At 46.6% G+C, this 15557-nt stretch overlaps 1 protein-coding gene across 1 annotated transcript in view; it reads left to right on the top strand.

Annotated features, from left to right (window-relative positions):
* Positions 1–15557, top strand: part of LOXHD1 (lipoxygenase homology PLAT domains 1) — a 121707-nt gene that overhangs the window by 79902 nt on the left and 26248 nt on the right. The window contains exons 30-33 of the mRNA XM_078885040.1: positions 1079–1294; positions 3895–4039; positions 4930–5138; positions 11559–11744. Coding sequence (XP_078741166.1) covers positions 1079–1294; positions 3895–4039; positions 4930–5138; positions 11559–11744 — 756 coding nt within the window. The remainder of the gene's footprint in view (positions 1–1078; positions 1295–3894; positions 4040–4929; positions 5139–11558; positions 11745–15557) is intronic.

Below are 15557 nucleotides of genomic sequence, written 5' to 3' on the forward strand. Positions count from 1 at the left end.
CGTTTGTGTTTAATACATCTGTATTTGATGAACATTGATTGGTCTACAGGGCACACAACCTAATATAGTCATGTGACCTCACTCTGTGATATAATTGGAACTTGCATCCCAGTTGCTGGCAAGGAGAAGCAGTGGTCAGATGTGTTCATGTTTAAAAAATAATATTTTTTTACAACAGAAAACGGTGACAATTGCCTAGTCTAAATCGTGGCAGCAAGGGGCTACATTGCCATTGGTATATAAGCGAAAGATGAACAATTCATCACCATATTCACGAGAAAATCATGATGATAGAGACTTTGTGTGTGCACGTGCGTGTACATACGTGTACCTGACGTAACGTGAAGAGTGCTCTTAATTTAAATAGACAACTTCTCTATCATGGGACCTCCTTTGCCATTGTCAAAATTTCAGAAGAGGTTTTCCCCTTTTTTATGGCAACAAAACAGTTGTGTTAAGATGTTAAAACAGCAAACTGAAACTTTTTGCAAGGAATCCAGTCTGCATTAACCACAGATACTCTCTCTGGTGTGGACCAATCAGTTTCAAGGACAATGCAGAGATTATCAGAGTATGTTTTTTGTTTGCATTCTCACCACAAGTATTGTGGTTAATGCAGACATAATTCCTTGCAAAAGGTTTCCGTTTGGTGTTTTAACATCTTAACACAACTGTTTTGTTGCAAGAAAAAAGGAGAAAACCTATTGATAGACGCTCTCTATGTCACGTCTTTAGAAATTATCAGGTGCGCGCGGCCTGTGAAGACCTTGATCTTATTTGATCGGAGAGGACTAAAAATCACGGAAGGGTAGACTGCGGTTGTGTCACGCATAATAGAGTTTTAGAAATCCTCGTCTATCAGGTAATCTTTAAACAGGAATGTATTTGCCTCTTGGTCGAACTCTTGGTTTAACTCAGCCCGTGCGTATGAAACAACAATGAGGACACAGATCCGGTCGGTCTTCGGCAGCGGTCAAGCAAGCGCGATTGATAAAATTGGTGCCGCTATGGACATAGTAATCGGACCACTGGCCGGTCGTGCCGGCTTCTCCTCCCGGACCACACCGCCCTGCCGCAGGTGGACAGGTTCACGCTGGAAGCCGTGGACCTGGGCACCATCTGCAAGATCCGCGTGCGGCACGACAACAGCATGCTGCACGCGGGCTGGCTGCTGGACCGCGTGGAGGTGTACGACGCGGAGGATGGTGCAGAGGACTCCATCGTGTTCCACTGCGAGCGCTGGCTGTCGCGCGAGCGCGAGGACGGCCTTATCGAGCGCGTGCTCTTCGCGAAGGTGCCGGATTGGGCAGCGTGGCCACGCTTTGGGGCGGCCGACTCGCGAATGGATCCCCGGGGGGTTATTGGTTTGAGTACAAAAAAGATCCCTGAAATTCGCCAACCCCCCGCAACACTCCCCCCCCCCCCCCAACCTCGTTGCAGACAAGAGGAGTTCTCCTTCACTATAATTAAATTAAGCCGAAGCATCTACTAGCTGCTGAGCTGACTGTTCGTGCGCGACTGTCTATTTAAAGAATCTGTCAGCAGCACCCTCCGATTAGCCCGCACCTCCGATCAGCATGGTTGACTACATACCGTGCGAAAGAAGTCCAACAGCATAATCAGCATTTATGTCACCTTGTTAAAGGGAGCCACACGCAGACTCAGAAATACCAGGATTGTATTTCTAAATATTGTAGGTGCCGCTTGGCCACAATATAAACATGTTGGGCATGTCCAGACTCCCACGACGACCCACAGTGTCTAGAGATGCCCAGCAGTGAGTAAGGGGGAGGGGGGGGGGAGTTGGGAAGCAGAGGGGGCGCAGAGGGAGGAGTCTTGTCCATTGTACCTGTCTACTTTACATTTCACTCTTTGTTTTTCCAGATGGGGTTAGGCTTAAGGTTAGGTTTGGACGTTGGATTGTGCTTCGAATCAGAACTCAGATGGCCTCTGCATTGCCCAGACCTTACAGCGATAACTCTCCCGGGGTGGGAGGGGGGGGTTTGATCAGAGAAGTTGAACTCAGCAAACATCCAGATGGCTCCATTGATGATTTTAAACACGCTGTTTGTGACGCGCTGTGCCTCCTCGCGACAGCCGCGAAACACTTGAGTGACCAGACACGGCTTGGGATTGAGAATGCCGTGACACTGACGGAATACACACACACACAGACATCCTTGAAATGCGGAGTTGAACAGCTACTGTAGAGTGTTGTGTAACATTGGGGGCAGTCCGTCATAGACTTGAGTTAAAGTGTCGACATCAAAAATCTTTTCCTGCTCGGAGTTTTGTCAGGTGGCTCATACCATGTCGATGTACCGACACAGCTGCCTCCTTTCAAATGCAGGCAGCCAATCCGTGGTTGATAAACGATTAACATAATAATTGTCACTTTAACCCAGGACAGCCTCCCTGAGTCTCGAGAGTAATTTTGGTCCAGGAGGATCCTGCATTATTAGGACGTTTGGTCGGTTTTTTTCATAAGTGGTGTGTCCTGCAGGACGCTCGCTCAACTGCTTGGAGAAACCCCGTGCATATGAGGGGCTAACACTCAAAGTTCCACGTAGATGGATTCCAGAATCCATTGCTATAATTTCATCTCCTGGCCAGCATGCACCTGAAGTCTGTGCCACCTGGTATTTTATGGCAGGTCACTTCATCCCAGTGCTAACGAGGGTTTAATCTTGATTAGCTCCTGAAATCGGATAGACATTTGGGTGTATTCCGGATGGCTCGCTCGATTGAGCTGGGTTTTCAAGTTGATCGTTTCAGCACAAAAAAAAGACTCGTTTGGGTTTTTTTCTACTTAATATTTCACATTCTGGCTGTAGGAACTGAACAAAATGGTTTAATCGTCTAGCGACAAAGCACTCTTTACAGGATCATTTGTTGCTGGAAATGTGCCAGTTAAGTGTGAATAAGTGGCTTATTGAAGTGACTTCAAAAGTCGTTTTGTGATGTTATCTTCCGAAGACAATTATCTGACGGCGAGGTGATGGATTGCCTTCTGGAAAGTAATTTTATTATGCTGTATATAAATGTCATTGTATTATAATAGAAACCAAATGTATCTCTCGGCTCAAACAAGCAATGGGGTGGTGGACATCTCATTTGGCATCCCTGGGCCAGTTGTGGAAAAGCCACATTCCTATGGCAAGGCTGAGTATATCCGTTAGATAACCACTGTTGGTTGCCTTCAAAGTGGGAAGTCAACATATGCCGGAGAATATCGTCTGCTGCAACCCCTGACCAGAATATGAATTTGTGACCCTTTAAGTTGTGAGTCAATATCCTTAACAGCAGCCTTTCCCCATCCCCCGGATGCCAGATTGCTAAACATGTCATGGCAGAGAAATGCATTACATATCGACATTGTGGTTGTTGCACCAACACTGGACATTGCTTAAGGCGTTTGCTCTTAATCTTGAATATGCAGGAATTGTGACACCATGTTGTTTTGACCCTGTAACAAGGCTTGGCAGCGCGTATAACAATGCCTTGAGTTAGGCATGCTTCAATGAGCCCATCATGCTCTCTGGGTCAATACAATGTATATCGCTTTGCACAATTCCAATAATGGTTATTTCCTGCCACAGTAATGTAGAGTTGCTACCACTGACCACCAATGGAAATGAGCTAAGGCCAATTAATAGTTGAGCATGGATTCACTTTGACTCCAGCTCTAACTGTGACAAGTCTGAAATCATAAAATAATTCCCTTCCACCAAATATCCCCCTTCCTGTTTTTCTGTTCAGGAAGTGACAATGTTTTAATCAGAATCTGCGTGTCTGTGGGCCCTCCTCCAATGCTACATTCTCCATTTCCACCCCCATGGCTCCCCTCTCTGCTCGACCCCCATGGCTCCCCTTCCCGCTCTTCTCCCATGGTAGGGCTATGCGGGCTCTCGCAATGACGCTGATGGTTTGGGGGATGATGACTCAGAGTCTCACGAAAGCGACAGGAGCGAGGAGGAAGAGGAAACGTCGTGCAAACGTCACGCTCGAAGCTCGGCCGGGAAGACGTGGGATCCCAGCAGTGAGTCGCAGAGAAACGGGAGGGAGCTTGGGGGGGAAAGCATTGTCAAAGGGGGTGACTCACGCCCCCCTCGCTCAAGGATCACTGGCAGCGGGTTCCATAGACAAGTTGAATTGGCAAAAATATAATTAATCTCGCCGTCTTTTTCAATGACAAACGACATGTTTTTATACAGCCATTGTTGACCAGGCTGCGACCATTAAGAGGAAACCTTGGGTTTGAACCCAGGATGTTAATGATACGGGCTCGATCCTCTGACCTGGAGCCACGAGGCTACATAAGAGTTACATATTCTTATGGTGGTGACCAGTGTCCCCACAAGGCAATCACTGTCCCTAAAATTGGTACTTGTTTTATCAACCCTAGCCGGTCACCTCCTCCAGGCCCTGATACAAACCTTTAATGTTTTAATCTTGATTTGAAGCTTTCGTGACTGCAGGAATCCATACTCTTAGGTTCTTTCGGTAAAGTCACGTAGGTAGAAAAATAATAGATCACGACGTTTCGATCGCAACACAAGCAATCGTCATCAGGTGATGTTTTATTTACTACTTTACCAGGAAAGGCCCACTGAGCTATATAGCTCTTTTTTCAGAAGTGACCTGGCCACAAATTATAGTTCAATAAAGTGGCGTATCATGTGGAGATATATCGCAGCCAAATACTCTAAACGCATGATGTTAATTCTAAATGCAGAGTAAAAAACCGGAGGACCTGGAGAAAAATCCAGGTGACCACGGGGAGAACATGCAAACTCCAAATATCCAGGTGTCAGGATCGGGATCGAACCCACGACCTCCTGTATACCGGGCGAAGTAGTTCACATCTAGCCACCGTGGCTCTACCCGCCGCGCCCCGCCCTGTCCCCAACCGTGCCGTGCATTTTGCAGTGATCCCGTACCACGTGGCGGTCACCACGGGCCCCAACTGCGACAACGGCACGTCGAGCCGCGGCTACGTGATCATGCGGGGTGCACGGAAGCAACGCACGCGTCGCCTCTGGCTCGACTCCACCGACGGGAGGCTGGGCTTCGCGCCCGACCGCGCGCAGAGCTACCGCCTGGTGGGGCGTGACGTGGGCATGCTGCGCAGCGTGGAGGTGCGGACGCCGTTGGTGCCGGGCGCAACGTGGCACGCGCCGATCAGACGCAACGACGGTCGAGCACTTTCACTGATTCACTCCAGGCAGATGCTTGCTGGCGGTCAATCGCCTTGTTATCGCTCTTCTAAAAGTATAAACTGTAAAATATTTAATATTTTACTAGATAAGGCCCACTGAGCTATAAAGCTCTTTTTCAGAAGTGACCTGGCCACACATGAAGGCTCAACGAAGTGGCTTATCACGTGGACATTTATAGCAGCCAAATACTCTAAGCTTCTATCGCCACCACCATGGTTACTGTTCGCATGAACTTCACACATTGATTCTTCCAACATGTTTCGGAGCCACACGACAGGTCAAATCACGTGTCTCATTGCGCCTTTCCTTGAACTGCTCGACTTAGAATTTCCTCCCCAACGTCTCGTTTTGTAAAGTTCTCATAACTTTGCTCACTTAAATAAACCGTCGGTCTATTCCCACACTGGTTACCTTACTGACTGTACAGCAACATGGTCTGGTAACGACAACGAAGCTTTTATTAACGACAAGAGCAACCGCAAAACACGCTCCTTCCAGCAGCCGCACCACCACCACTCAGGTGTGCGTCTGCGGTCGCCTGGAATGCTCTTCCGATATTAAGAAGCCACTGGATTGAAAACGAATTTCTATAGAACTGGTTTTTGTGTTTAGTTTGTTGTCCTCTGTACCTCCGTACGGTGTAAAAGAAGTTCAACATTTAAATATTCCACCCATAGTTTCCTAAAAAGCAAAGGAAAACTAACTCCACTCTTTTTAACATAATGTGCACATGGACATGTTCCATAGAACGTACTAACTCCTCTCCGTTACACTTTGAATTGTGCTGTTTGTTGCTGGTCACTTGAGGTTTTTGGCTTTTGGACCCTTTGCTCAGCAACTGTGATAAAATAAAAAATAAAAACAATGCACATCAACATTTATGATCCTCCCATGGACGGATCATGCTCTCTGTATTTTGGACTCCCTCCAACTATTTAATAACAGACTAGATTATTTAAACAAACATCACTTCTCCAATAATACGTAGCGAAACATAAGGCACTGTGTTGCCATGGTGTATATACAGGCTGAAAACACTTCACCACTGCAATCACTAACATTTCCTTATCATTACTAAAGCCATGGGTAATGTAGGGACAGTGAAAACACAAGAATCGCAGTGGGTCATTTGCCCTGTAGAGCTTTGGATTATGCGGAGAATGCAGGCGCTTGGGCAGGGCCTTGCAGCGTTTTGCAATGTTTAAGGACTGAGACTGGACACATTGTCCTTAGTTGAGCGTTCCAAGAATAACACTGATGGCATTAGTTAGGGAAAGAACCTTGCACAGCTATATCAGAGGTGTCGGTAGACGGTGAGGGTACAGAGATAGCGGCGCTGCGGTGGCGAGATGTTAACTACCTCACCTGGTGTACAGGAGGTCGTGGGATCGATCCCGACCCTGATGACGGCTGTATATTTGGAATTTGCATGTTCTCCCTGTGGTCGCGTGGATTTTTCTTTTGGTCCTCGACGTTTAGAATCATGCATTTATTATAGTATTTGGCTGCTATAAATCTCCACATGATAAGCCACTTCATTGGGCTATCATTTGTGGCCAGGTCCGTTCTGAAAAAGAGCTACATAGCTCAGTGGGCTTTACCTGGTAAAATAAAATCAAGTTTAGTTCAAAGAATTGGGTGTACAGTATTTGGATAGTAATAAGCATAATGCAGGGGGTTGTGAGAATGTCATTAGAAGCATCGTGTAACCAGAGATGGTTTCATATGGACGATAAAATCCACTTCAGTGTGAAGAGCTGGGTGAGGCAACGGCAACGTCTCTTTTCATATCAAAAGTTGTGTCAGAAAGCCAAACTTTTCAGAAGGATAATAGGAAAAAAAGGCATCTGAAATTTCAAATAGAGTTGCACTCAAACAAAGGCAGCAATCCATGGCAAAAAGGGGAAGCAACTTGGACATGCAGCATAGTTCATGGCAAGAAGCATTATCTGAGGTTTGATCAAAAGTTCCAAGACTGTTTTATATATATAATGTTGATGTCTTCAGAAATGAAGTTGAACTGTTGCTTTAGATTGCAAAGAATGGTGTGATCGTGCGCTACCAGTATCCAAACTACACCGTGTCATTTTAGTGGTGCACGACAAGCCTGCACAGTACAACCATTACAATGACTTCCTACGTCCGAGGAATAACTGCATCGTGCCAGTGTGTGCCAGGATCTCAATGCAAATGCTGAGAATGATCCAACTCTGCTCCAGGACATCATAACGATGACTGTGCATCAGCACACACTGTCCTTTGTGAGTGGCAGTTTTTGGCCAAGCAGGGCCATCAAAGTCCTTGGCCACCCCTCAAACTCTCCTCAACTGGCACAGTTTTAAATCTTGCCCTGTTCACAAAAATAAAATAAAAACTGCTCTGAAAGGGAAGGAGGTTTGATGACAATCCAACGTTTATTTCAAACACGAAAGCGATACTTTAGAGATTCGCAACAGAGGGTGGCCAGAGGCATTTGCAGAAGTGGTAGGAGCGCTCAGAAAAGTGTCTCAATGTAGAAGAAGTTGGCTGTGAATAAGATGGCTGCCATCAGAGTGTTTAAGGAGAACGTCAAATAAAAATGACAGTTTTTTTTTATCAAGCCTCATACGTGTAATTAGGAAGAAGAGGTTGTGGAAATAAGGATGGATGTGTAGGATGGAGAAGGGCGGATTGCCAAGAGCTGCAGAGAAGTGGGCACCCAGTGGTTTGTAACCGAGGGGAAGAAGTAAAGTGATTTGTATTTAAATAACGAAATAGATAGGCAATGTTTCCTTAATATTTCTGTCTCTCCACATGAACAATATAAGAGTCTTCTTCAAAGTGAGGTGGTGGGAACTGTAAGAGCAGACATTAGAATACTTTGCAGGTCGATGTGCTAAGGTGTGCTAAAGTTACGAGATTTGGCCGAAGGAAATAAAGTGATGGCTTGGTGTGCTGGCATCACTGAGACTGGCCATGATGACCACTTGCTCATGATCTAGCAGCATCACATCAGCAGTGAGCCTGATCTCATTCACACTGTTGAGTTGTCTGTCCTACAAGGGTCTTACTGTGGAATCCTTGGGCAGGTGTTCATGGTGAAAGTTATTTATAATTTCTGGCTGCATTGTGGTATATGACCTGTTCGGCCTATGCTTAGGAAATAAAATAAACAATCTCTTTCCACCAACACCAATACTGGCTGGTTCAGTCCTCTCCGAGTTTGTGCCACGTGACTTTAGATGCGTGGAATATACTGCTCAATGTGCTCATTTATTCTCACTCTTAGGAGCGTATGTATGTAGAACTTTTTTCTCACCATACGTAGCAAACCGTGCAAACCGGAGGTGCGAAACGGTGACAAACGCCGGCTGCTTTTGTTTACCTGAGATTTTGCAGTCTGCAGTGTTTTCAGAAACATTAATCAGCAGCCGATGCTATCTTGATTTGCTCTTCTTAGCCGTCAGAATGTTATTGCTGAAGATTTTTAGATAAAAGGTTGCTAGGACAGCCTCTGCACTGACATTAACCTTACTAAATAATGCGTGCATATTTTGGTGTATGCCCTGTGGTCAGAGTGTTTGTTGGGGGTGGGGACTAACTCAGCTTTTCATTCCTCTCGAGCCAATAAAATAAACAAAAATTCTGGAACGTCAACAGGAGAGTTGCCGTGGTGTAATGGCTAGCACACTGGACTTGCAATCTAGTGGTTACCGGTTCGATCTCCCAGCGTGGTAGTTGAAACAATGGGAAAGCGTTTTAAATCCTCCCACCTCCGTCGACCCGGCAGCATAAATAAACACGCCATAGTTCATCGTTCTACACGTCACGTGTTGTGAGGGTAAAGTGTGTGTCCGCCCATCTCTTCGAAGATACCTGGGAATGGAGAACTACCTTTCTCGAGGTGCTCACTCTGGTGGAGGGATACTCTCACAGCGCTGCAACTTTGCCAACAGGAGAGTGCTTGGGCCCTGTCGCAGGAATTTGGATTTTTTTTCTGGCTCAGGGCAGCCACCAGAGATAAGAGCTGCCCCATTACTCATTTGAGCAGGCAGACACTGACTCTAAGGGAGCTGATAAGCTACTCATGGCTGTGCCCTGTAAATCTTTTGTCCATCCATCCATCTGTCCGTCCAAGGACACTTCACATGTTTTCAGAAGAAAAAAAACCCCCTAAACCAAATGCGAAACAACTTACTACACTTCCTTCCTGAGTAAACGGTTATATATTTATACACGTATAAAGATTAACGGCATGCTACTTACCAGGGCTATTCCGCATGCATTAGAACGCTTGTGTGTTGGTGTAAGAACACATGATCCACCCAGTGTGTGCGACCATATGTGTGTACATACTTAAGGGAGTGGTGGCAACCTGAGTTCAATTCCTGCTCGTGGCCAATGAAAACAGTGGCAAATATTTCAATCAGTTCTGGGCCTCCCCTAGATCGGCTCAGCCTTAAATGAGTCCCTGGTGGGGTGTGTCAACATCAGTAACAAGGAGACAAAGACGGCCAGGTATAGCGTTGGCCACCGATCCCCTTTATGCTTTTCCAGCCTTCATAGGTGCTTGCTAACAGCACTTGTCCAAAGCAGTCTGTTCGAGCCTTTACCGGGGATTTTTGTCTTTTGTGTGTGTGCATGTTTCCACGCGCACAGTTCTTTGTAAAGTCAAACCCCTTAACTAAATGTAGGCTTTCGTCACGGACTGACTTGCCGGATTGTTATATCATCATGAGCCCTGGTCTCACTCACATCCTGCGATGTAACAATTCATCTACCTCCTACACGTGATCTGATCTCATCACTCCATGTCCGTGTTATCGATGTCCCCCCGCACACTTGTGCCCTCCTTTGGCGACCAGTCTGATGTTAGCCTCAACCGCTGACGATCTTGCGACACACCCTGCCCCAAGCACACTTTTCTTAACAGTCAATATGTTGTCTTTAACCTGGCGTATATTGTCTGCATGTCTCTCAGTGTCATTCCAGGTATTCCTCTCTCCATGCTTGCAGACACCTTTGTCCATTTTGGTTGTTAATGTCCATCTATGTAAATACATACAATTCTATTAATACTAATCAGATCATTGCTTATCCACTGCTGGATCAAGGCATCCCTAGGCCATGTGCGTCATGGGGTTGCTTGACCATACTTCACCACACCGGTCAGTGTGGTTTGGTATATAAAGGGAGTAGGACATCTGGTAATATCTTCACCCAGCATCATCGTTCATTTCCTTGCTATGACTGCACAGCACCTAGAGGTACTCTTGCCTCTGTTTGTGAAACCGAGGCGTGCTCTGCAGAGATAGGGACGATGCAAGTATGGCTTGCAGTACGTGCTTCGCACACGCTGCTGCAGCATTTGTCTCTGCACTGCATGTACCGCTGGTTTTATGACCCAAGAAATATTCCCATCCGAAGCAAAATAGTCCCATTGATACTTGTAAAATGCTGTGTTTTTGTTAATAAAACTCTTAATGCATGAAAACAGATGTTCCCAGTGTGCCCATAGCCACATCATTATCAGGAACCTTTTGCCCTTTGCATCTCCAGTTTCATCACTGTCAAGTGTCTTTGCAAGAATGCATTGTCTCACCCGAACGATCATGAAACTTCATCTGATATTCGCTAACGAAGGACTTGCCGAGGGTTTGGCAGGAATAGCATTACATTTGTCCCAGCCTGAATCTTTTAAGCTCCCATAATAATGATAATGACCCTTTGTTTCAAGTATTACAAGATCTTCCTGGAAAATAGGCTTAACCACTGACAATGCATTTATGTTTGTCCACGATGTGCATGCAGGGGTGGCACGGCTGCGATCACACTGCATTCCGAACCCCCATCACCCGAGTCTCATACCTCGGCCTTCGATTATCTGAGCTTGAGCAAAAAAAATAAAAATAAAATATTGTTTTGGTCTCATCATTATTCGTTGCTCCTCTCACTCGCAGAGAATCAGTGACTCGTTGGCCACCGCCACGTGGCCACAAACAAGTCAGCAAGCAAACCGATTGCTTTAATGAGCAATACAAACTGACAACATTAGATGTCTTTATCCTCATTCTATGTAAGAAAATAATGGATTGTTTGTATACCATTATGCGTGGTTTTTCTTTTTATCTGGGCCACCCTTCCTCCAAACGAACCGAATAATTGAGAGTTGACTGTACATTTTCATTCGCTCTAACAAACTGCGTGCACGGTTTTTTTTGTATTCCTGGCTGTTGAATTGCCTCCTTGGCCAGACAGAGCGCTCTAATTTGGGTGTCGCTGTTGTTTGACTGCTCTCGTCCACGCCGCTCCTCCCGGGTCTCCCTGCCGCGTCGTTGACGGCGGCACCTCGGTGAACAGCTGGGCCATGACGGCGTCACCCCGGAGAGCTGCTGGTTCGTGGAGGAGTTCTCGCTGCTCGTGCCCACGCGGGGCCTGCGCTACGTCTTCCAGTGCCGCTGCTGGCTGGCCAAGGACCGCGGTGACGGCCTCACGGCGCGCGTCTTCAGCGTGCTGGACGCCGAGTGCATCTCGCTCACGCCCAAGGTGCTGCCTCGCCCCTAGCTAGCGAGGGGGGGGGGCATGTGGCGAGTGGGGTGCGCTGTGAAATATGAAGAAAAAAAATTGTCCGAAAAACAAGAGAGTGCAAGGTTGCCACAAGTAGCGCACACGTGGTCGACCAGCCAAGGGCCCGGGTTCGTAGTGCAGCACGCTAACCCCTGCAAGACAGGACAATGTTCCCCGTGTAGCCTTGGCAGACTGTTGGGGCAAGTGCTGTTAGCGAGCAGCAGCACCTATGAAGGTCAGAACGGCACGCGAAGGGGTGGGTGGCCAGCACCACGCCCAGTCGCCTTTGTCTCCCTAGTGGCAATGTTTTTTCACGTCGCAATAACGTCGTCATTTGAGGCTGAGTCGACCTCGGTGAGGCCCAGGAACGGTTCAGATAATTGTCACTGGTGTTGGCCGTGAGCCACCGAGACCATGACCCTTTGCTTTTTAGGCATTCAATTATGTATTGATTACCGTAATCGATTAAAATATATTCCCACGTTCAAGATACAGGATACAATTTTGGACATGAGAATAAATTATTGATGGTCTATACAAATGATATGCAAATATTCCATCACCTTTCGGGAAGTTAAGCTGACAAAATTACACAAATGGACGAAACTATACAGTGAAAAGCAATGCAAATTAAATGGTGAAAACAAGACTACAAAAAGTGAAATTGGGAATGCAATTGTGGCCTCATTTATCTTAGTAGCAAGTTTGTGAGCACCTATTAAGGCTTGCATGATGCACAAGATCGTGGTGTGGTCAACACCTTGTCTTTGTCTCCCCATCGCTGATGTTTACGCACACCATGTCACCATCTAAGGCTGAGTCAACCTAGGGGAGGCTCACGCCACCGTTTTATGCTGTGGCCGGGAATTGAATTGATACTGCAGTGAGCTAACCGGTGCGCCACCGCTCCCCACACTCACACCCGTAATCGGGAGAATACTCGTTCTCCTGCCTCTGTCACGACCATCCTCGTCATTTGTGCAGAGCTGGATTAAGGGAACTCGCCAATGCTTTGCCTCAGGAAGTGTTTGCTGCCTGTGGGGGAGGGTGGCCTGTGCTGAATGATTGTCACAGGCCTTGGTGCAAAGGAAGTTCCATTTTTTTTGGGCAGGTTGAAGGCTTGCTCTTTGAGGTCTACATTCATACTTTGACTCACAGTTACAGAATACGCTTTTCTGTAGCCTAATAGATATCATTATCATCAGCAGCAGCATCATTGTCATCAGCAACAGCAACGTCATTATCATCAGCAGCATGATTATCATCACCAGCAACATCAACAGCAGTATCATTAGCATCATCAACATCAGCGGCATGATCATCTTGATCATCAACAACAGGAGCAAAGTAATCAGCAGCATCATTAACACTAAGACCGGCAGTATCATGATCATCATCATCATATCATTGTCATAATCATCATCATCATTAGAATTATCATCAGCATCATCAAATACCTGTCATTTAATACATTCTGTGGTAAAAAAACACACATTTAGAATAAAGCATTGAGACAATTCCCATTTCTGTAAATGACACCACAAATTAGCCACGATTCCCGTTGCGTGCTCGGATGGTTTATACTGTACAGTTTCCCCCATAACACTATGCGGTCTAAGTATGAATGCCGTGGTGAATATGAGCGGGATCTTTTCTCCTGTTCTGCTCTCAAGATTTTAACTTTGTTACACGACCCATCCTGTGGACGCATCATTTCCACCGACCCCGGTACAAAACTGCGATTCATCTTCGCCTGACACGAGTCCTCCTTCGTCATCATTCCGCATTCCCGCTGATCGCCTGCTCGCGAATGTTCACTCCTCTGCATTGTCTCTTCCAGCAGAGGAAATTCAAAGTCAAAGAATCTCGTCCCCCCCCCCCACTGCTCATATGAGCCCTTGGCAGGGGAGAGGGAAGGATTGCTCGTCGGCGTGGATAATATGCATGCAGCCTCTGTGATAAAAGCTTCATAGCTCATCGGATTTATCCAGGATAAATACATATTCAGACTCTGAAATCGATTAATCGATTTTCCTTATGGTTCACAATTTGGTCACGATAAGTTGAAGTGAAATTCACAGACTTGGTGTGTGTGTGTGGGGGTGAAAAAAAATCCACTGGAAGGTCACGGAATAAGGTGGGGGGTGCCATCGCACACACCCCCTCCCTTTATTTCAATAAATAAAGCGTGGTGCTTCCTTTGTGCGTGTTTGTCCGTGTCTCCATGTCTGTGCATGTATCTCCGTGTTCCCTATGCGTGTGTGCATCTCCATGTGTTCGTGCATCTCCGTGTGTGTGTTACTGTCTCTCTGCCTTTCTGTGTGTGTTTACGTGTCTCTGTGTGCATCTCCGTGGCTGTGTGTGTATCTTCGTGTCTTTTGTCTTTGTGTATTTTTGTGTATATCTCAGTGTCTCTGTGTGTGTGTATATATCTCTGTGGGGAGCGGTAGTGTAGTGGTTAGCGCTGTGCGACCTGAGTTCGATTCCCGCTCAAGGCCAACACCGGTGACGATTATTCGAACCGGTTCTAGGCCTCCCCTAGGTCGACTCTGCCTCAAGTGAGTACTTGGTGTGGTGTGGAAAAATCGCCACCAGGGAGACAAAGGCGGTCGGGCGTGGTGCTAGTCACCCACACCCTCGTGTGTCATTCCGGCCTCGCTAACAGCTCTTGCCCCAACAATATGTGAAGTCTATAGTGGGGATCTTTAGTCTTTTGTATCTCTGTGGTTCTGTGCATTTCTGTGTGTCTCCATGTCTGTTTGTGTACATCTCATGAAGGACTCGACTGGGCTCTTGGAGGCAGTCGCCCTCCAAGAACAATTGAGGGCAGAGGAGCAACGATCATACCAATGGCTAAAAAACAAAAAGTTGGCACAGTAGGGGGCACAGCTGGTGCATCTGCCAGTCATCTCAGTCAACCCATGGCACCTGGGTCTGTTCCGCAACCTCCCGTCAGCAACGCTTTGACATTTCACATGGCTTGACAGTGCACCTGGCCTGGCACAATCACCGTGGTGACATCACCGCCACTTAGTGGCAAATGGTGGCTGTTGTTGTTTCACTGTGTGTGTGTGTCTCCATGTCTCTCTGGGTATCTCCTGAGGCCGATTGCTTGTGGTTGCTAGTGCCGCTTTTCCCCTTGAGTCCAGCCCTGGAAGTGCCATGGTCTCGTACGTTTTAACAGCCATCTCCAATAATGTACAGATTTGATTCAAATTCACGATTTACGTGACCGCCGTGACCTCCAGTGACAACATCGTAGCCTTGGTTATGATAGATACCTACGCTCATGATGCATGCATGAAATAATGCCCCTTGAGAATTAGTTGTTTTTAATCGGTATATGTTGCATGTCATTGGGTCACGTAAACCCCGCAGCCACTAGAAGGTGCAGTAATCCCTGCACTGTCAAAGAAAATAATCGATTGTTGAATCAAACAAGACCCCAACATTGACAATTCATAAAATAATGAGGGGGCGGGGAAGGGGTGGGCATGAGAGGGGGAGCACAGGGTGAATTGTAGGCACTTTTGATCCTTTGGAGGGACTTCTCCATTACTATGGTGATGGCCAGTCTCTCCATGGGCTCAGAATCAGAATCTTTATTTATGCAGGAGGAATCCGAAGAGCTATAAAGCTATTTTTCACAGATGTCCAGTAGGGGCGGCTCAGAACGTCACAACAACAACAAAATACAAAAACACAACATGGTATAGGAAAGGTAAACAAATCACTTCAAAAATGTATACAAATAAAACTCAATTACTTTTTTTATCTTACCAGGTAAGGCCC

Source organism: Lampetra fluviatilis, chromosome 3 (genome assembly GCF_964198595.1).
Source record: "Lampetra fluviatilis chromosome 3, kcLamFluv1.1, whole genome shotgun sequence".
Taxonomy (NCBI): domain Eukaryota; kingdom Metazoa; phylum Chordata; class Hyperoartia; order Petromyzontiformes; family Petromyzontidae; genus Lampetra; species Lampetra fluviatilis.